General features: G+C 37.1%; 1 protein-coding gene and 1 pseudogene across 1 annotated transcript in view; one reads left to right on the top strand and one right to left on the bottom strand.

Moving 5' to 3' along the window:
- Mrps9 (mitochondrial ribosomal protein S9) overlaps window positions 1-17563 on the top strand; it is a 60064-nt gene that overhangs the window by 13296 nt on the left and 29205 nt on the right. The window contains exons 2-4 of the mRNA XM_090336294.1: window positions 517-696; window positions 17004-17066; window positions 17156-17186. Coding sequence (XP_090192420.1) covers window positions 517-696; window positions 17004-17066; window positions 17156-17186 — 274 coding nt within the window. The remainder of the gene's footprint in view (window positions 1-516; window positions 697-17003; window positions 17067-17155; window positions 17187-17563) is intronic.
- On the bottom strand, window positions 9602-10517 carry LOC150060184 (large ribosomal subunit protein eL6 pseudogene; annotated as a pseudogene).

Genomic DNA, 17563 nt, shown 5'->3' with positions numbered 1-17563 from the left:
ATTATGATCCTCTGCTGGGAGAATCCTAGACATATAATAATTTTTACAAATGAGGGAAACCATGGAGCCTATGTTCCTTCGAGTCTGGCTTACTTCACTTACTATGATTTTTCTGAAGTCTTTCCATTTCCTTACAAATGGGGCAATACCATTGTTTCTGATGGCAGCATAGAATTCCATGGTGTGAATATACCACATTTTCATGATCCACTCATCTACTGAGGCTCATCTGGGTTGGTTCCATATCTTTGCTATGGTAAATCGTGCTGCAGTGAACATGGTTGTGCTGGTAGTTTTGGTATGGGCTTGTTTCTGAATATTTGGGTAAATGCCCAAGAGTGGGATTGCTGGGTCATAACAACTTTTTTAAGGGGACCTTTTACTTTTGTTTCTGGATTCCTGGGGAATGAGGACAGTTATTTAAAAAAAAACTTTGAAGATCTCTGTTTTTTAAAGACAGTAACCTATTAGATCACTGTTTAATATCAAATTTTTCCCATTTGTATTTTTTGTTAGATATTAAGACTAATACATACCACAGTTGTAACAACAACAAAAAATGTTCCAGCCATGAGACATGAAACATATACAGAGGACTTCATTAAAAAACAGATTGAAGAATTCAACATAGGAAAGAGACATTTAGCCAACATGATGGGAGAAGATCCAGAAACTTTTACTCAAGAGGATATTGATGTAAGTACAGTGAACTCTCTGGGAAAAGTAATTGCTGTAAAGTTACAGATATTGGAAGTATTCTTCAGCATAAACCCTTTAGTTCTATGTAATTTAATTAACTTACTTACTTACTTACTTACTTATTTATTTATTTTCCAATCCTGGGGCTTCCACTCAGGGCCTGAGCACTGTCCTTGGGCTTTTTCAAGGCTAGAGGAATATAATCCAGGTCTTCGTGCATACCAGGCAAGCACTCTATCACTAGTCTACGCTCCTGCCCTCTATGTAAATTTTTTATCAGGTTGTCAGAATAAGGAAAAATGCCATCCTACGTTGCACGTTGGAGCCATGATTTCAAACAGAGATGCTACTCTGCTTGAAGCAGTATAAACTATGGAGAGTTTTATATTTGAACCAGAAATAGATACCTTTAAAAAAAAAATCAACTTCAATATGTACTTGAATTTTTAAAAGGAAGGAATAGATACTTCAAGTGATTTGAAAGTTGCCGTCAGGATTCCATTCTAGTTTCTCTCTTGAATTTTTCTATATTCCTAATAAAAGTAATATTGGCCAAAAATACTTTTTTTTCTTGTGCTAGTAGGAGCTCCTGGGTATTGTTCCTTCACTTTTTTCTCAAAGCAGAGGCTTTACCACTTGAGCCACAGTTCCACTTTTGCCTTTACCTCAGATTTCTGCCTTCTGAGTAACTAGGAGTACAGACGTGAGCCCCCTGGGCCCAGCTAAAATATTACTTTTTGTTTTGTCATTTGTGAGGCTATAACTCAGGGCTTGGGCTCTGTCCTGAGCTCTTTTGCTCAAGGCTAACACTCTACCACTTTGAACCACAATGGTTAATTGGAGGTGAGAATCTTACAGGGGCTCTTCTGCCAGGCTGGCTTTGAACTATGATCCTCAAATCTCAACCTCCTTAGTAGCTAGGATTACAGAAAAAATTTATTTTTTACTTCCATTTGTGTGCCCCCGCACCTTCTCTCCCAAATATTTTTTTTTAATGTTTTAAAAGAGGCTGGGAGTTTAGCCTAGTGGTGGAGTGCTTGCCTAGCATGCACGAAGACCTGGGTTTGATTCCTCAGCACCACATACATAGCAAAAAGCCAGAAATGGTGCTGTGGATCAAGTGGTAGAACTCTCGCCTTGAGAAAGCCCAAGGACAGTGACCAGGCCCTGAGCTCAAGGCCCAGGATTGGCCAAAAAAAAAAAAAAGGTATGACACCCTGACAATAAAAATTTTTTAGAAAGGGTCTGAAACAATTATTTCAGGGAGTAGGAAAATTAGTACTAGAAATAAGAACTTAAGATTTTTCTGATTTTTTTTAAAAAAAATTAACATCTAATATCCTAGGTTTACACAGAATAAGTCTGAGACCAGTACTCAAACTTGGTACCTACCACTTTCACTCATTGACCAATACTCTACCAGCTGAACCACACCTCCATCCAATTCAGTGAATGTCTTTAAAACCCACAAAAGCAATGACTCTGAGAGTAAGAAAGGATTTACATGCTCTATTGAATTTATGGAGCATCCATGAGAACCAAATTAAACCATCTAAACAAAATAAACTTTGCTCTGATGAAAAGAACTATTCACTAAGTTTAAAATAACCATTTGGTACAGGTGAAACATAACAATATGTATGTCAAGAAAGAAAAATCCCAGATAATTCCTTGTTTTGCAGTTAGTTCAAATAAATATTAAAGTTAAAAGAATCAGATCCTTTAAACAAGCAGAGAGTGGTGTCAGTTAACAATAATCATGAACAATGGAATAGAAGGTCCCTAAAAATATGGGCAGTTCATTTTTATTGTGTTTCCTTTATTTTTTTCTCCCAGATTATGCACCAAAACTTTATCTTTACACGTCACATGGCTTTCTTTCAAATGCCACTGCTTCATAATTTCCTCAGTTCCTGTTTTGTCATCTTTGTGGATGTTTATAAAACAAATGAAGAATAAGGGACATATGTTTTTCTTTAACTGTCCTTAAACTTTTGGTCATTTGGGGAAAAAAATAGCCTTTCTTAATGACAGGAATACATTCTTACCAATGTGTCATTAAATGATTTTATCATTTGTGAACAGCACACATTTAAAGGGGTTGGCAACATCACTGTCCCATGTAAATTTATAGGGCCACTGTAGTGCATGGGTTAAAACATCATTATATAACATGTAGCTATGTAGTTGTTTCTTAGTATCTGTAGGGAATTGATTCTAGTGTCAATATACTAAAAGCAACAAAAACAACAATGAAAAAAAACCCACAGGTTTTTTTTTTAAGAACCCAAGAAAATAAAAATCAAGCGATATTCTCCATTTTTCTCTGTGTTCCCTTTAAAAGGTAGCTAGTGAGCTTGTTGGCCTGGACCACAGACTTCCACATCGAAGTATAATCTCTGCTTCCCCGTGCCTTATTTCCCAAAACAGCTTCTTTTATTGTTTCCTTTTTTTTTTCTTTCTAAGTAACTTTCATGAGACAAACTGCGCATGCCATTTAAAGTGTTCAAATGATTCATTTTTAGTGTGCAGAGTTGTGCATTCAGACGAACACAACTCAATTTTGGAATGTACACATCATTCCCAAATAAACTTTCCATCCTTTAGCCCTCACTCTCCCTTTCTTCTATTCCCAAGCTCTAAATATCTACTTCTATCTCCTATGTGTAGATTTCCCTTTTCTGGACATTTCATATAAATAGACTTAATCAGTTTTATTATTTTAACTCAGCATGTTTCCAATATTTTTCCACGTTGTAGCATGTATTGGGATTTCATTTGTTTTACTGAGTAATTTTGTACTAAATGGATTGACAGCATATTTTAGTCATCAGATAATGACATTTGGATCATTTCCATTTTTGTTACTATAAATGATACTGCTACCAACACACATGCTATGAACACAGTTTTTGTTCAGGCATGTTTATACCTCTCAGAAGTATACTTAAGTTTTGACTTCTTACTTTTTTCAAAGAGCTTTATAGTGTTAGCTCTTCTGATTCATTTTGAGATTTTTTTTTAATGATGTAAGAGATATGGCTTATTCTTCACATGTAGATTTTCAGTTGTCTCAACATCAATTGTCTAAACATGTGTTTAAAGGACAGTTGTTTTTCCCATAGAATTCTTTTGTCTCTTACCAGCATTCAGTTGAGTAAAAATGTGAAGGGCTACCAGTTCAATTCCTTTGTAGTCTGTCTTGATTCATGTAGCTCTGTAGTATGTTGTTAAATTTCTACAAAGTGGCACTAGGATTTTTGATAGGGGCAGTGCTGAATCTCTAGATAATGAGCTGGATGTTTCTTTTCTGTTTAGATGTTAGTTTCTCTTAGTGATGTTTTCTAGTTTTCAATGTTTGCCACTTCTTTTACAAATTGATTCCTTAGCTTTAATTTTTTTTTTAAGTCCTACTATATAGGTCATTCTCACACTGGTGGCCACCAGTCTCAGTCCATATTAAAATTAAGTCTATTGCTTTCCAAATAAACTTTCCCATTAATTCCCCTTTGTGTCTTGCCCTAATTCTTCTAATGTGATCGCAAGGATCAGGTTTGATTAGCTGATTTTCTAGTGCATATTTTGGTACTGTGACTTTGATGAAATATTTTTGGTTTTGATTTGGGTCTATGGAAAGGAAATCTGTTGGGCCTTCTCTTCGTGTTTGAGGTTGAGGTTAATGAAATTATTCTGACTACCTCTTAATGTTTCAGATACTTTGTGGAAAGTTTACTTTTTTGTTTTAACTTTTATTATTTACTATTTGCTTGTTTATTACCATCTGTTAATTGTGCAAATAGGATCACATATGATCATATGACACCCTCTATATTTTTATCACCTCCCTTTTTAAAAACAATTTTAATAGATTTTGCTTCCTATTTTCCTATATTCATGTTATATATTTTAGTCTGTCACCCTCTCCTTTAACCTTCTACCCTCCTACTTGGTCTCCACCCTAAATAGTCTGCCCTTTTCATTTATGTTACTAAAATTTTTCCCAGATTCCACATATGAGAGAAAACTTTCACTATTTGTCTTTATAACTCTGTTACCTTATTTAACCCTTTATCTCCAGTTCCATACATTTTCATACAAATGACATAATTCATTCTTTTTTAAAATATTATTTTATTGTATTTAATAAAAGGGTTACATGATATTTGCCAGGTAGAAGGTGCATTAATTCACATAACATTGATACCCTTTCACATGTCTTGGTCCCCATTACCCTCCCCCTCACCCCCCCTCTTGGTTTTCCCCCCTTCCCTGTCCAATTTCAAGTAAACAAATACAAATGTATCCAATATATCAGATAACAAAGTGAGATATTGTGACAATATGAGATAACAAAGGAACAGCAAAAGAGATGAGAGATAACATAGCACCTTAAGGACAGCAATCATTCGTTATATGGTTTTTGTTTCAATATCCTAGAGGTCCATTCAATTAGCTTCATACTATATGGCCTTATGTACCAAGTTTTTGCTCTGTTGCAAATCTTTGCTATTAGAGCCCAAGGTTTCTACTGGTTATGATGAAAACTCAATTGTGGATGTATACCATGTTTTCTTTGGCTATTTATCAGTTGTTAAGCCCCAGCTTGTGCTACTAGCACAATGTGTTGAAAGTGGGGAGGGGATATACTGCTGACTTTTTGGGCTGGAAAGAGGAGCACTGTTTGCCCATCTTCCAGATTTTAGACCCTGTCCAGCATGAATTGCCTGTGGGAGAAAATTAGGATCTGGAGAACCTCAGAACCCCTCTCATTGTCCGTGTGCCACTCAGACAATGTGGCATGGTGTTCTTGGGCTCCCTAAGCCGTGATTAATCCCTGGTTTCAGGTTCCTATAGTACCTTTGTCCCAAAACAATTGAACCCTTCTCAAGGAGGCCTCTACCTATAATACACAAAAAGTGACAAAATGTCGTAATGTCCAAAGCCACAGGGGACAAGTCACTGTCATACCAAATCTTCATACTGGATTTAAGGTTTTTCAGGCCAGGTGGTTCCAACTCTTGCCTGCTTTGTTACCTTGTAGTTGTAGTCATATCATTTCTCTCCCAGGGATCTGTAGTTGGAGCTGCAAAACCCTCTTTTCTCTGTTGCCTTTCCATTTCTCTGTGCTCTCCAGCTGTCTTACTGCCTGTTTTGTGATTCTTTTACTATCTTCAAAATATAGCCTCTTTTCATTCAGGGAGTCAAACAGAGGGAGCTTCTAAATCCCCACCGTTGGGCCTACTCTTCCTTTTACTGTTCACTGTCAAAACCAGCCGTTAGCTCCTTGTGGTCTGTGTGTGTCCATGCGTTAACAATGCTCTAACGCAGGCCCTTTCCCACTACCAGCCAACCTACCAACCCCCCCCCCCCTTTTTTTTTGTAATAGGGTTTGAAATCAAGTTTTTGTACTCTCACTTGGCTTTTTTGCACATGACTGTCACTGCTACCTCCAGTTCTAGCTTTGGGGTTGGTTAATTGGTGAGACCGAGTCATCAAGGTTTGTCTGCTCAGGCTTGCTTTGAATTGTGATCTTCAGATCTCAGCCTTCAGAGTAGCTAGATGTGAGCCATCGGTGCCCAGCTCATGCAGCTCTGCAATTTTTTTTTGCATGTGCCTGGGGCATAATTAACCTATTGAAAGGAACAGAGTCATATTTCTGTGTGAAGAATTACATATTTTCACACAATACTAAAAATGAATTCTGTTGTTTAGAGTGGCTATTTCTTTGCTCCTTTGTTTACTGACTATTTTAGGAGCTAAAAATTATTTTGTGAGGATTATTAAATCTTCAGAGCAGATATGATCTATAATTTATGCAGAGTATACATCATCTATAATTTAATTCAATTAAAAATCTAGGCCTACTATAATTTTTACATAGATAGATTAAGTGCCATTGTATTCAGATCAAGCCATTGGTTGTTTTACATATTTTAGAAACTTGATTTTTGCATGCTACTTAGTAGTTAAAATATGAGTGCCCAAGTGATTTATAAAATATATTTAGGCAAATATAACGAATGATTGTTGTCCTTAATGTACTATGTTATTTCTCATCTCCTTTGCTGTCCATTGGGTATCTCATATTGTTACAGTACCTCACTTTGTTATCTGATATATTGAATTTATTTGTATTTGGTTATTTGAAATTTGAGAGGGAAGGGGGGAAAACCAACACAGGGGGGGTTGGTGGGGATAGGGTAAAGGGTACCAAGACATGAGAAAGGGTATCAATGTATGTGAATTAATGCACCTTCTATATGGCAAATATCATGTAACCCTTTTATTAATTACAATAAAAATATATAAAAATATATTTAGGCAAAATTATTTTAAGATTTGAAGCAATTTTCCTATATACTGAAATTTCTTTCAATGTTTTGTTAAATAGTGTCAACAACAGTATCCATATTATCCCTTTAATATTAGAGAAATCTGAAATGATACTGTAAATGTTGGTTATGTAGAACCCTGTTATTAAATTGATTTTATTTTTGATAACTTCATTGTAGTTGAAATGCCATAGAAAGATGTAGAATCTGGAACTACAGGATTCTTTCAGTATCACAAGCGTGATGTTGAACAGGTCACAGCTCTCTTCTACTTATTTTCTCCCCTCAAACATAATAATATCTGCTTGCCCACCTCAGGATATAAGTAAGGAGTAGGAGATGAATACAATGTGTGACTGTTCTCATCACTATCAATAATAAGAAGCACAGTCTACCATAACCAGAATCATTCCCTATCTGTTATTGCCTTTGTCACACAAATCTGTCATGCCTCCTGAGGCTGAATGCTGGGAGAATCACCAGAGCTGCTGTTGAGTACTTTGATTTACCATTGATCAGCTAAAAGGGGAGACTGCCTTTCACCTGCGGGGCGATGTGCCTCACCTTGCCTGGAATCTAAAGCCCATGTGGAAGTGAGTGTGTGCCATTTTCCTTGACACTGGTGACATAATTCTGCCACGCTAGTCTTTGCTGCAAGTGATTGATCAGCTTCACTGAATCTCACATTTTATATCAATTAACTCTTTTGGCATTTTATTAATTTTAATGGATTCCCTTGGCATCTGAGGAGATGTAAAAGCCAAAGGACAGTAACAACCAGCTCTCCACAAAGCGTTACAATTACATACCCATTATATTTCCATGCTCATTTAAAAAGAAATCTATCCTTTTTATAAGAGTTTCAGCTACATTTGTGAATCGGGAGAGGCAATATAGGTGATAAGTCTTATTTAGATTTCCATGGTGAAAAAAAGGTGCTTTGTTAATTCTGAAGAGAAAAACCATCTATCTAAATAAATAAATAAACAAATATTAACATCCCTTTATTGCTATCTATTTGGAAGTTACAATGTTTTCTTGTAATATGTTTCATTTTTAGTAGAAAAATTAAAATTTAGCAAGAGTACCACTTACTTAGTGCAATTAGGAAATTAGGTATTTCACAGAAGTGAAATTTTTAGGCAGAAGAAAGGCATTTTTAATTATGCTTTATAAGACTTCCATCACATATTGAAAGGTTGGTTATATGCGAAATGCTAACAAGGAACATAGTGTATACAACATTACATTTGATCTTTATTAAAAAAAAAAAACCTTTAGAGATAGGCATCTGTTTTTAAATTGCCAAGGATACCAAGGAAGTACAAGATAACCTCTTATTCAAAACCTATGTTCTATTTTCCAAGGTTAATCTTCTGAGAAATATTTTCTGCAGTAAATTGCTCTCTTCTCTGCTTTACTTAGTATGGTAAATATAATTTAACTAAAAGTACCTTAGGATTTTTGTTTTCAGTATGGTTGTTAAGCCCTGACTATGGCTGGTAGTAAACATTTACCCCTGTACTGAGTGGCCCGGTGGTAATCCTTTACTGTTAAGAAGTCTGTGTTGTGTGTCCATTTCTAACCCCTCTCACCTTCCTGCCAGGGTAGATTAAACTTTTTAAACATGTTAATTAAAACAAAGAGCCCTCAGACTCCAGGTAAAATCCATGATTTTATGCCAGCTATTTTAGGTCCTTGTGGTTTTTTTTCTTTTTGTTGATTTCAAGGTTTATAACTTTATTTCAGAGAACTAAGTTTGAACTGAGTCTTCTGGCCTCACTTAGTATACCATACCTAATATACATGTAGATTTGTGTAAAGTATTTCTTTAATAAGGAGTTTTGAAGAGCATAGTCTTGGTAAAAGTATAAAAGAAATGTAATGAATAACATTTCTGAGTAAAAATAATTATTTTTAGTATTGGTACTTATTTTCAAGTTACACTGTTTGGAAAGCTTATTATTTATTAAAAATGTCAGGTGTCTAGAATTTGAAACTATTTTTAGTTGTATAATAGAAAATTAACAGAAGTCATTGGCAGGTATATTTTTTTTCTGACTCAAAATAGAAGTGTGGTATTACCTAATCCCTTCCGTTATATTGAAAATAAATACCCATTGCTCTTATTCAGTAAACTAATCTAGTGCTACTGATAATTGTCAGAAGATCTCTCAGGATAAAAACTGGGTATTCTTAGCAATTAATACTGTATGAAGTGTTGCACTAAAGATCGTTTGAATGCATGAAATCTTTGGAAAATGGATCTTAATGATATGGTTCTCGGGTTCTGTTCCACCGAACCTGTTTTCACGGGTTGCTGACAAAATGTTGATGAGTATATAAAACTTATTCTGGGTATTGTTAGAACTTTGTGGGCTTTGTCATACAGTAGAGAGGAGTAGCAAGAGTCCCTGTGTCTGAAGGCTGAAAAGAACTAAACTAAGGAGGGTGAATGGTGCAGTGAGGCTTGTGGAACATTGTGGACATGGGACACATTGCCGTGTTACAATAGACATGGGTAATAATGATGGCCAATCTGCTTTGTATTGAGATTCAAGATCCTTTTTTTAAAAATGTATAAATGATTTAATTAGGCTCTTGTTGGTATAGAACACTATTTTGTGAGGATAAATTCCGTTTGTGAGAGCAGAAAGAGATCTCATGTAGCCTTGGAGCTGAGGAATAATAGCCTTGATTTGGGGTAGAAATTGTGAGTCCACAGCTTTCTGATCAATCTTGTGCTGCTCTGTAACCTCATATTTCTCTTTTTCTGTGTCAAAGATCTCCCCTTCCTGGTATCTGGGCTTCTGCAGCTTCTCCTTAAAGTACTGGTCGGTAAGGTATTTGGGGATTTTCACCCTGCTGACATCAATTTTTGTGGAGGTGGCAGTAACAAATTTCTGATGTGTTCTATGTAGAGGAACACGATTGAGGGACAGAGGTCCAGTCACAAGTTGTAAGCCGCTGCCCCGTTACTTCAAGAAAACCACTCTCCTGCCTCTGTGTTGTCCTGTGAGGGTGAGAGGACGGTCCTTGGAGCCATGCTGGCCGGCAGGCTTTGCCCATGTCCACCACAGGGCTTCTTGCCCAGGCTCAGCAGCTTCCAAGGCACATTTTCAGTGGGATAGGATCTAGGCATTTTTCAAAGCTTCACCACCCGGCTACCAAAGGTGATTGTCCCCACCAACTGGTTTTGTGACAGTCGCAAGAACCTTCTCCTTTTTCTTTTCAACCTTGGACTTCGCAGCTGAATATGTCCTCTTGGACATGGCTTTTCTGGAATACATAGCAGACCGGGGGAGTCTACCAGTTCCTCACACCAGTACCAGGTTTCTGCTGCAGTGGGGCACCCCTTTCTTGGACTTTTTTAGCATTAACGGTAGCCTTCTTCTTCACCTTGCCAGCAACACCAGCCTTTTTGGCTACGGGTTTCCTTACCTTAATGTCCGGCTTCTTAGCCTTCCCCTCCTCCTCCCCCCACATCCTGCAAGTGGGAAAGAAGAACCAGGTTCCCGGCTTCCAGTCTGTAAGTTCCAAGTCCTTTTTTTGTTGGTAGTGGTGTTGTTGGTGGTGGGCCTGGGCACTGTCCCTGAGCTTCTTTTGCTCAAGGCTAGCCCTCTAACATCTAAGCCACAGCACTATTCCTGGCTTTTTTCTGAGTAATTTATTGCAGATAAAGAGTCTCATGGACAATCCTACCTGGGCTGGCTTCGAACCATGATCCTCAGATCTCAGCCTTTACAAGTGTGAGCCATAAGTGCCCGGTGAGACTCTAAATTTTTAATGCACCAAAAAATGCTTTTAGTTAGAATCATACTCTTGACACAGAAAAGTTGAAGTCCACTGATACTTACACTTTCCTTTTTGAATTAAGCATATAGTCATTATAAATTTTAGGTTGGAGAGACGTTTCTGTTAAATATATGAGTACAGAGTTGCACTTGTGCTTACTAATGTCTTTATTTGGGAACTAAAAGTTAAGTTCTACATTACTATAGAATTTCAGGAAAAAAGCCAGCAAATTGATATATAACACTGCTGAGGTCTACCAATTACTTTTTAATTGGTATTATAGACCTCATTCTAAAACCAGAATGTTTTATTCTCCTCAGTATGAATATGCTGTGTGAAGTTTCTCTAATTGATTTGCTGTGCCCATTCCATTTGATGTATCATTTTTCACAATATTTCATAATTTGTGCTCACTTCTAATGAACAGAGTCGTTAGGACAGGCATGTCTAAGTACAACTGACAGCTAACATTAGGTGCCAGATGCAGTTTATAAAGCTATGTAGAACTGTAGAGAACAGTTTAAATAAATTAGCACCTGTACATTAGTCTCACTTGCTGGTAATTTATAAGCGAATCAGTAGAGATGACATTTAGGTAAGTCATTGATCAAGTTAACAGCTGCAAGCCCACTGCCCAGCTGGGATACCTAATTAATAGAAATTGCAGTCCTGACCCAGTGCTTCTCCTGGGTTGAGCCTACAATCCTTTTATATTTTGTCCTACACCTAAAATTACAGTCAAATACTTTGCCTACATTTTAGGAACTATGGAATCACCAGTATTTGGATTGAAACCTAAAACCATTTTTTAGCACATTTAATAATGAGATTAACTGTTTCACAATTTAAATTTATTTTCTTTAGGTTATAATTTTTAAATTTAGATTCTTTTGTCAGCACTTCATTGTTTGAAATTCAGGTTAAGCATATTTAACATGCTATAGTTGACTAAATATATCATATGTAAAGGGATCTTTTAATACTTATAATTCATAGTCCATTTTTGCTTCTGGAAGAAGCAGTGGTTTTGTTGTTGCTGTTGTTTGCCTTTTATTGTTGTTTTATGACCAGCCAACCATTGAACCCAAACTGTGTGTTACAGTCTCTTAAAATTTAACATAGGCTTAAAACATCAAAAACGTTACCAAGTTAAATCCCATACAAAATTGTGAGTTTAATATAATAAATGTAAATTTACAGGAAATGCCCATTTTGGTTTCTATTCCTGTGGCTCACATTTCTTTTGAATTAAATATAAAACTTGAAGATTAAAGCAGTAGTGCATTCCTTTTGATATATATACCACGCACATTGATGATATACCAGTACACTTCCTTTGCCTTCATGTTTCTCATTTCCTCTCTCCTCGCCCCTCTTTTTTCTATGCTGAGGAATTGAACCCAAGGCCTTACGACCAGCGAAGTAAGCACTCTACCACTGAACTACAAACCTCACCCATTTTTCTTTCTTTTTGGGAAGTTCAGTCATCTGATAGCTTTGGAGAGAAATTGGAAAAGGAAGCCAGTGGCCATCAGTGGAAGTAAAGAAAGAGATGGAAAGTTCAATCTTATATTTAGAAGGGTTTGAGCAATACCTTCATGCTTAAATAAACCTTCAGTGACAATGCCCTAATAGACAGAGGTCAGCATATAGGTATGTACCACTGAGCTAATTCCCCCTATCCTGGCTTTGTGTTAGGTATGTGTATTCCTAGTGAAAGGTAAGTGAAATCATAACACTTGTGTTGGCAGGGCAGAAAGATGATTGTAGAATAAAGACTGTTTTATGCTTGCCTCTAGCCATGTGTGATTATCAAATAAAATGAAGGTTTATTTTTTCATCCTTAATATCCATCAATCAATTGTCTAGTGAAACACATAAGTTACTAGCAATCATTGGGCGGCAGAGTATGGAACATGTAGAGTATCAGAGAAAGTTCTGTTAGACCATGTTGACTAGAAAGCGGTCCCTTCATTTCTTCTCAGATACGCATTTGTGTTTTTGTGTTGTATTACTTCAAACAGAAGAGATTTGGAAATATTAACCTATCATTTGTTTTCGTGGTGTCTCTTATTGATACCATTCAAAATACCTGAATTGGTGTTGGAACAGTTTAGAAGTACTATCAAGGAGTAAAGTAGAAATTTAGCAGTGTAGAAAGTAGTTATTTTTATTTGAATAAAGCAACAAAGATTCATTAAAGCAATTGCATATTGTTGAAGGAGAACTATTATTCTCTTGTTCACTGTTTCTTTTCTACTGCAGTGTACTGAAAGTAAGGGTTTTCCTGTTTTATAGCACATAATTCTCTGCCTAAAACACATCTGGAGGCTGTTCAACTCAAGACCAGCCAATGCTAAAATCACCTTATTTTACAAGAGTATTCAATTGCTTGTATTTTAACAAACAGAGTGCTAACTAGGAGTTAAACTCAGAAAGTAGCATACTTATTATTCTTATCATTAAATCAAGTACTCCTTTGTTTGCTTTAGAATTAAAAAAATATTCTGTGTAGGCTACCCATAGAAGACAAATGGAAGTGATATAGGCCATGCAATATTATTCTGTGCATACTAAATAAGTAGCAGGCAGCATGCTGGGAACCTGTTTTCTGTTTTGTGTGTTTCCTTATTTGGGGTGCAAATAACTGGCTTACCTTTTATCAACTAGTCCCTCTCTTTTGTTTCCTTCCATCCATTCTTTTTGTTTTTCATGCCTTTTCCCAAATTTGTAAGGTTGCTTTTTTTATTTGACTTAGCTTGCTTTCTTATCTTTACCACAGTATTTCATATAGTAACTCATACTGCAGAACCTAATTATGGTAACCAATACACGCATTCATGTAGGTATAGCTGAGATGATTTTTTAGTTTTTTGGGGGGTTTTTGGTTTTTTGTTTTGTTTGTTGTTGTTTTTGCCAGTCCTCGGCTTGAACCTGGGCCTGAGCACTGTCATTGGGCTTTCTCAAGGCTAGAGCTCTACCACTTTTCTATGTATATATGGTACTGAAGAATCGAACCCGGGACTTCATGCATGTTAACCAAGCACTCTACCACTAGGCCAAACTCCCGGCCCAAGCTGAGATGATTTTTTTATTGGCAGAAACACATTTGCAGAATCCGAGTTGAATTTCAGAATACTTCCAGCAGATTTCTTTGTTGGCTTGTTTTTGTTTTTAAAGACAGACATCACCTGTAAGTCCTAACCATCCATTACAGTCAACGTTTTGTTTTCAGGTTTTACCAGTTACTTCCTAGTGACTTCTTATAAGCCCTGGTGTTCATAAGAAATGTGTTTCCTCAATTACCTTTCTCTCTAGGATTCTATCTGGTGACCAGATAAGTTAACAGTAATTTTCATATCTGGAAATGATGCCTGTGGTAGCTCAATGGTCATTTGGGAATGAGTGGCCTGTCATGCCTGTGACTGTAGTGAGTATGCTGTGCTCTTCCATGCCTGTGTCATAAGGGGCTTTACCTGTTCAGAAGCCTTCTGCCTAGAAGCTGGTAGCTTTGGAGCTAGCTACCGTGTATGGTGCAGGCAAGGCTTGTTCAGCAGGCTGATGGTGACCTCAGAAGACATTGGCTATGGGAAAATGTGCATGATTTCTAAAATTTTAGTATTTTTACATCATTTTACTTAGAAACTTCAAGCTTCCATGACATATGAATGCTTGGTGAATATAAACACACACCCCTCACATAGATTTGCAAGTTGTTAATATTTTGCCACATTTTCTTTGGCTGTCTGTATATAGATGGATCAATTGAAAATTGAAGCTATCTTAAGCTTATCTCCTGTATATATCAACATATACTTAACACCAAAATATATTACAATACTATAGTGTCATTCACGTGTGTGGATATATGTGAAATATTAGATATTTGGTTATGTATGTACATGTACTCATATATGTTCATATGTGCATGTATAACATACTCATATAGCTAGTCAACATTTGCATTTTTTCCCAGTTTATCCCCCAAATGTCTTTATAGCTGCCTAGTTGTTCTAAGGAACCTGGCCACTTGTATAATTGTCCCACATTCTGGCTTGCCCATTGCTCCTCAAGATAAGATTTGAAATATATAAAAAAAACTACTCATCCCATGGTTATTGTCACCTATTGTTGAATAGTGACTACTGCTTTGCTTTATTAAGGTGGTGACCTCTCAACGTGTTGTTAAGTACCTTCCCCCCTTGTGCCATTAAGTAATCTGTAGGATAATATTTTGAGTCTGTGTAAATTTTTCATTTCCTGAGAATCTTTCAGCCAGTGGCGTTAGCATCTGTTTAGCACTGTTGCCTGATGATGACTGACTTGTAACTTGAAAGTAATGATTTTCTTCTGCTTTCTACCCTTATTACTGGTATTGATCTATATAGACACTGACTTTTTTTCCCTGCCTTGCACTAGTGTACAGAGATGAGGCATGGGGAAGAGAATGAGAAAGAGGGAGAGAAGAGAGGAAGAGAGTTTGCCCACATGAACTCACATATATACAACTTAAATATATGTATACCCAGTTACTGAGTGTGCTAGAAGCCATTGCCATTGTTCTTTTCAGTGCTCAAATTGCCCACCTTTGGCAGTGGGAGGAGTTCATTAAAGCCAACTCCTATGTCCTTGGAAATCCTTCCTGTGTTCACAATAGATGTCTCAGGCTCATTTTGTACATTTTTTGCCTTATGAACAAATAAAAATGGATTAGAACTAGGTATTTTTGTACTCATTCTTTACTCTGAGATTTGGAAGCTCTATGAACTCTCGGGACAGAAATGAGTGGGGTGAAACGTTATCACAAGCGCTACCATAGGTTGTGGAATGTCCACGTTCTCCTCACTGTGCTATTGGGGGAAAGGGCACCAAGGTTGCCTGTAACAACAGGGGTCACACCCAAGAAGGTGTGAAGCACAGTACTAAGAAACTTGAGTGTACACAGTTTAATAACTCAGCAAGCACTGGGCAGACATCATTGGCTCTCACCAATAACCTTATCATGATCTGAAGATCAGTCATCAAAGCCAACCTAGGTAGCAAAGTCCACAAGATTCCATCTAACCACCAAAAAGCTGAATCAAGTGGCAGAGTGCTGTCCTTGAGCAAAAAAATGCTCAGGGACAGCATCCAAGCCTAAAACTCTAAAACAGACCAGCATGTGCGTGCATGTACACCCACACACACACACACACACACACACAGATACACACTTTGGAAGAATTAAGGTTGTACAGTGGCAAACTATGTGTTGAGGCCCTGAGTTTGAACCCTTGCACCAGAAACTATATATCTGGGGAAAATGGAAAGATCATCTAAAAGCAGGAGGGTTAGGATAGGGTTTGACTATGAAATGTCCCCTGTAGGCTGAAGTGTTAAGTCTGAGCCCCAACTAGGGAGCTTTTTTGGGAGGGGCTGGGGCCTTTAGGAGGTAGGGCCTAGCTATAGGAAGTCAGTGGGTGGGAGCTTGCCTTTGAAGGGCATCTTCTCTTCAGCCCCCTTTGTCTTTCTTTGCTTCCTTTACACCAAGACATGAGCAGCTCCTGTCACTCCTTCCTGACACACAGTGTTCTGCCTCAGCTCAGTCCCCAAGCCATGAATACATCTGCCCTGAAATCCTGAGCCCACATAAATCCTTTTTCTTTTGAACTGCCTCAGCTATTTTTACCAATAATGAAAAACTGACCAACGTAGTGGATTAGGTTCAGAGCCTGCTCTTTCCAGGATTTTGTCTTTGCCCTTGCTAAAGTTGATTGCCATGAGTCCTTTACCGTAGAAGTTTGTGTAGGAGTACTTTTCACTTTCATTTACAGATTATTCCTGTATCACACTGAAGGAATAACAGACACCTTTGCAGCTGACACTTGAAAGTTGTCAATACCAATTTAGAAGTTAGCGTGTTTTTGTGGGGAGAGGTGAAAGTATGCACATAGTGATTTTCTCATCCCATTTAAAGTGCTAAAGGCATGGCTGGACGGTGAGTACCTGCCTAACAAACACAAGACCCTGGTTCAAATCCCAGTAATGCCCTTCCCCCAAATGACAATGAACTGAGACTGTGCAAATGGAACACTAGTTCACTAGTTCAGTGTCTGGTCTACAATAAACACTCAGTAACAGTTATAAATGAGCTTGTTTTGTAACAGTTGTTAATTAACCTTTGTCTGTTATTTGCAGAAAGCTATTATTTACCTTTTTCCAAGTGGTTTGTTTGAGAAACGAGCCAGGCCAATAATGAAGGTAGTTATCTTAATTACTTTTTAAAAATTTTTCACTTAGTTTTATATGTTACAGTCATTATCTAATAACATTTTAAATTTATTTTACAGCATCCTGAACAGATTTTTCCAAAACAAAGAGGTAAGTTTGCTAAAGTACAAACTGGGTCCTCCACACACCCCCCCCACCCTGTATTAAAGCATTGGGTTCTATCAACAGTTGCTCACATATTGTACACTTACCATCTTGACCTTAATTGTTAAATATATTCTGTGACTAATAACCAATAACTGGAGTTTACAAGCTGTTCTTCTTTATTAAATGATATTCATGTTAGGAAAGGTTAGAGCTTATGCCTGTGCTAATGTCACAGGAGTTATTTGCATTCTGTACCTTTATAAGAATTTAGTACAGAGCTGTTGGCAACTCTTTCCATTTTTATTTCTTCATTTTAGAGTCATATATGTCTGTATAGTGATTTCCTTGTCTTTTCAGCTCTTTTGTGATGTGTGATTCCA

This window comes from Megascapheus bottae, chromosome 7 (assembly GCF_031878675.1).
Source record: "Megascapheus bottae isolate mThoBot1 chromosome 7, mThoBot2.hap1, whole genome shotgun sequence".
Taxonomy (NCBI): Eukaryota; Metazoa; Chordata; class Mammalia; order Rodentia; family Geomyidae; genus Megascapheus; species Megascapheus bottae.
This window is presented reverse-complemented; position numbering and strand designations above follow the sequence as displayed.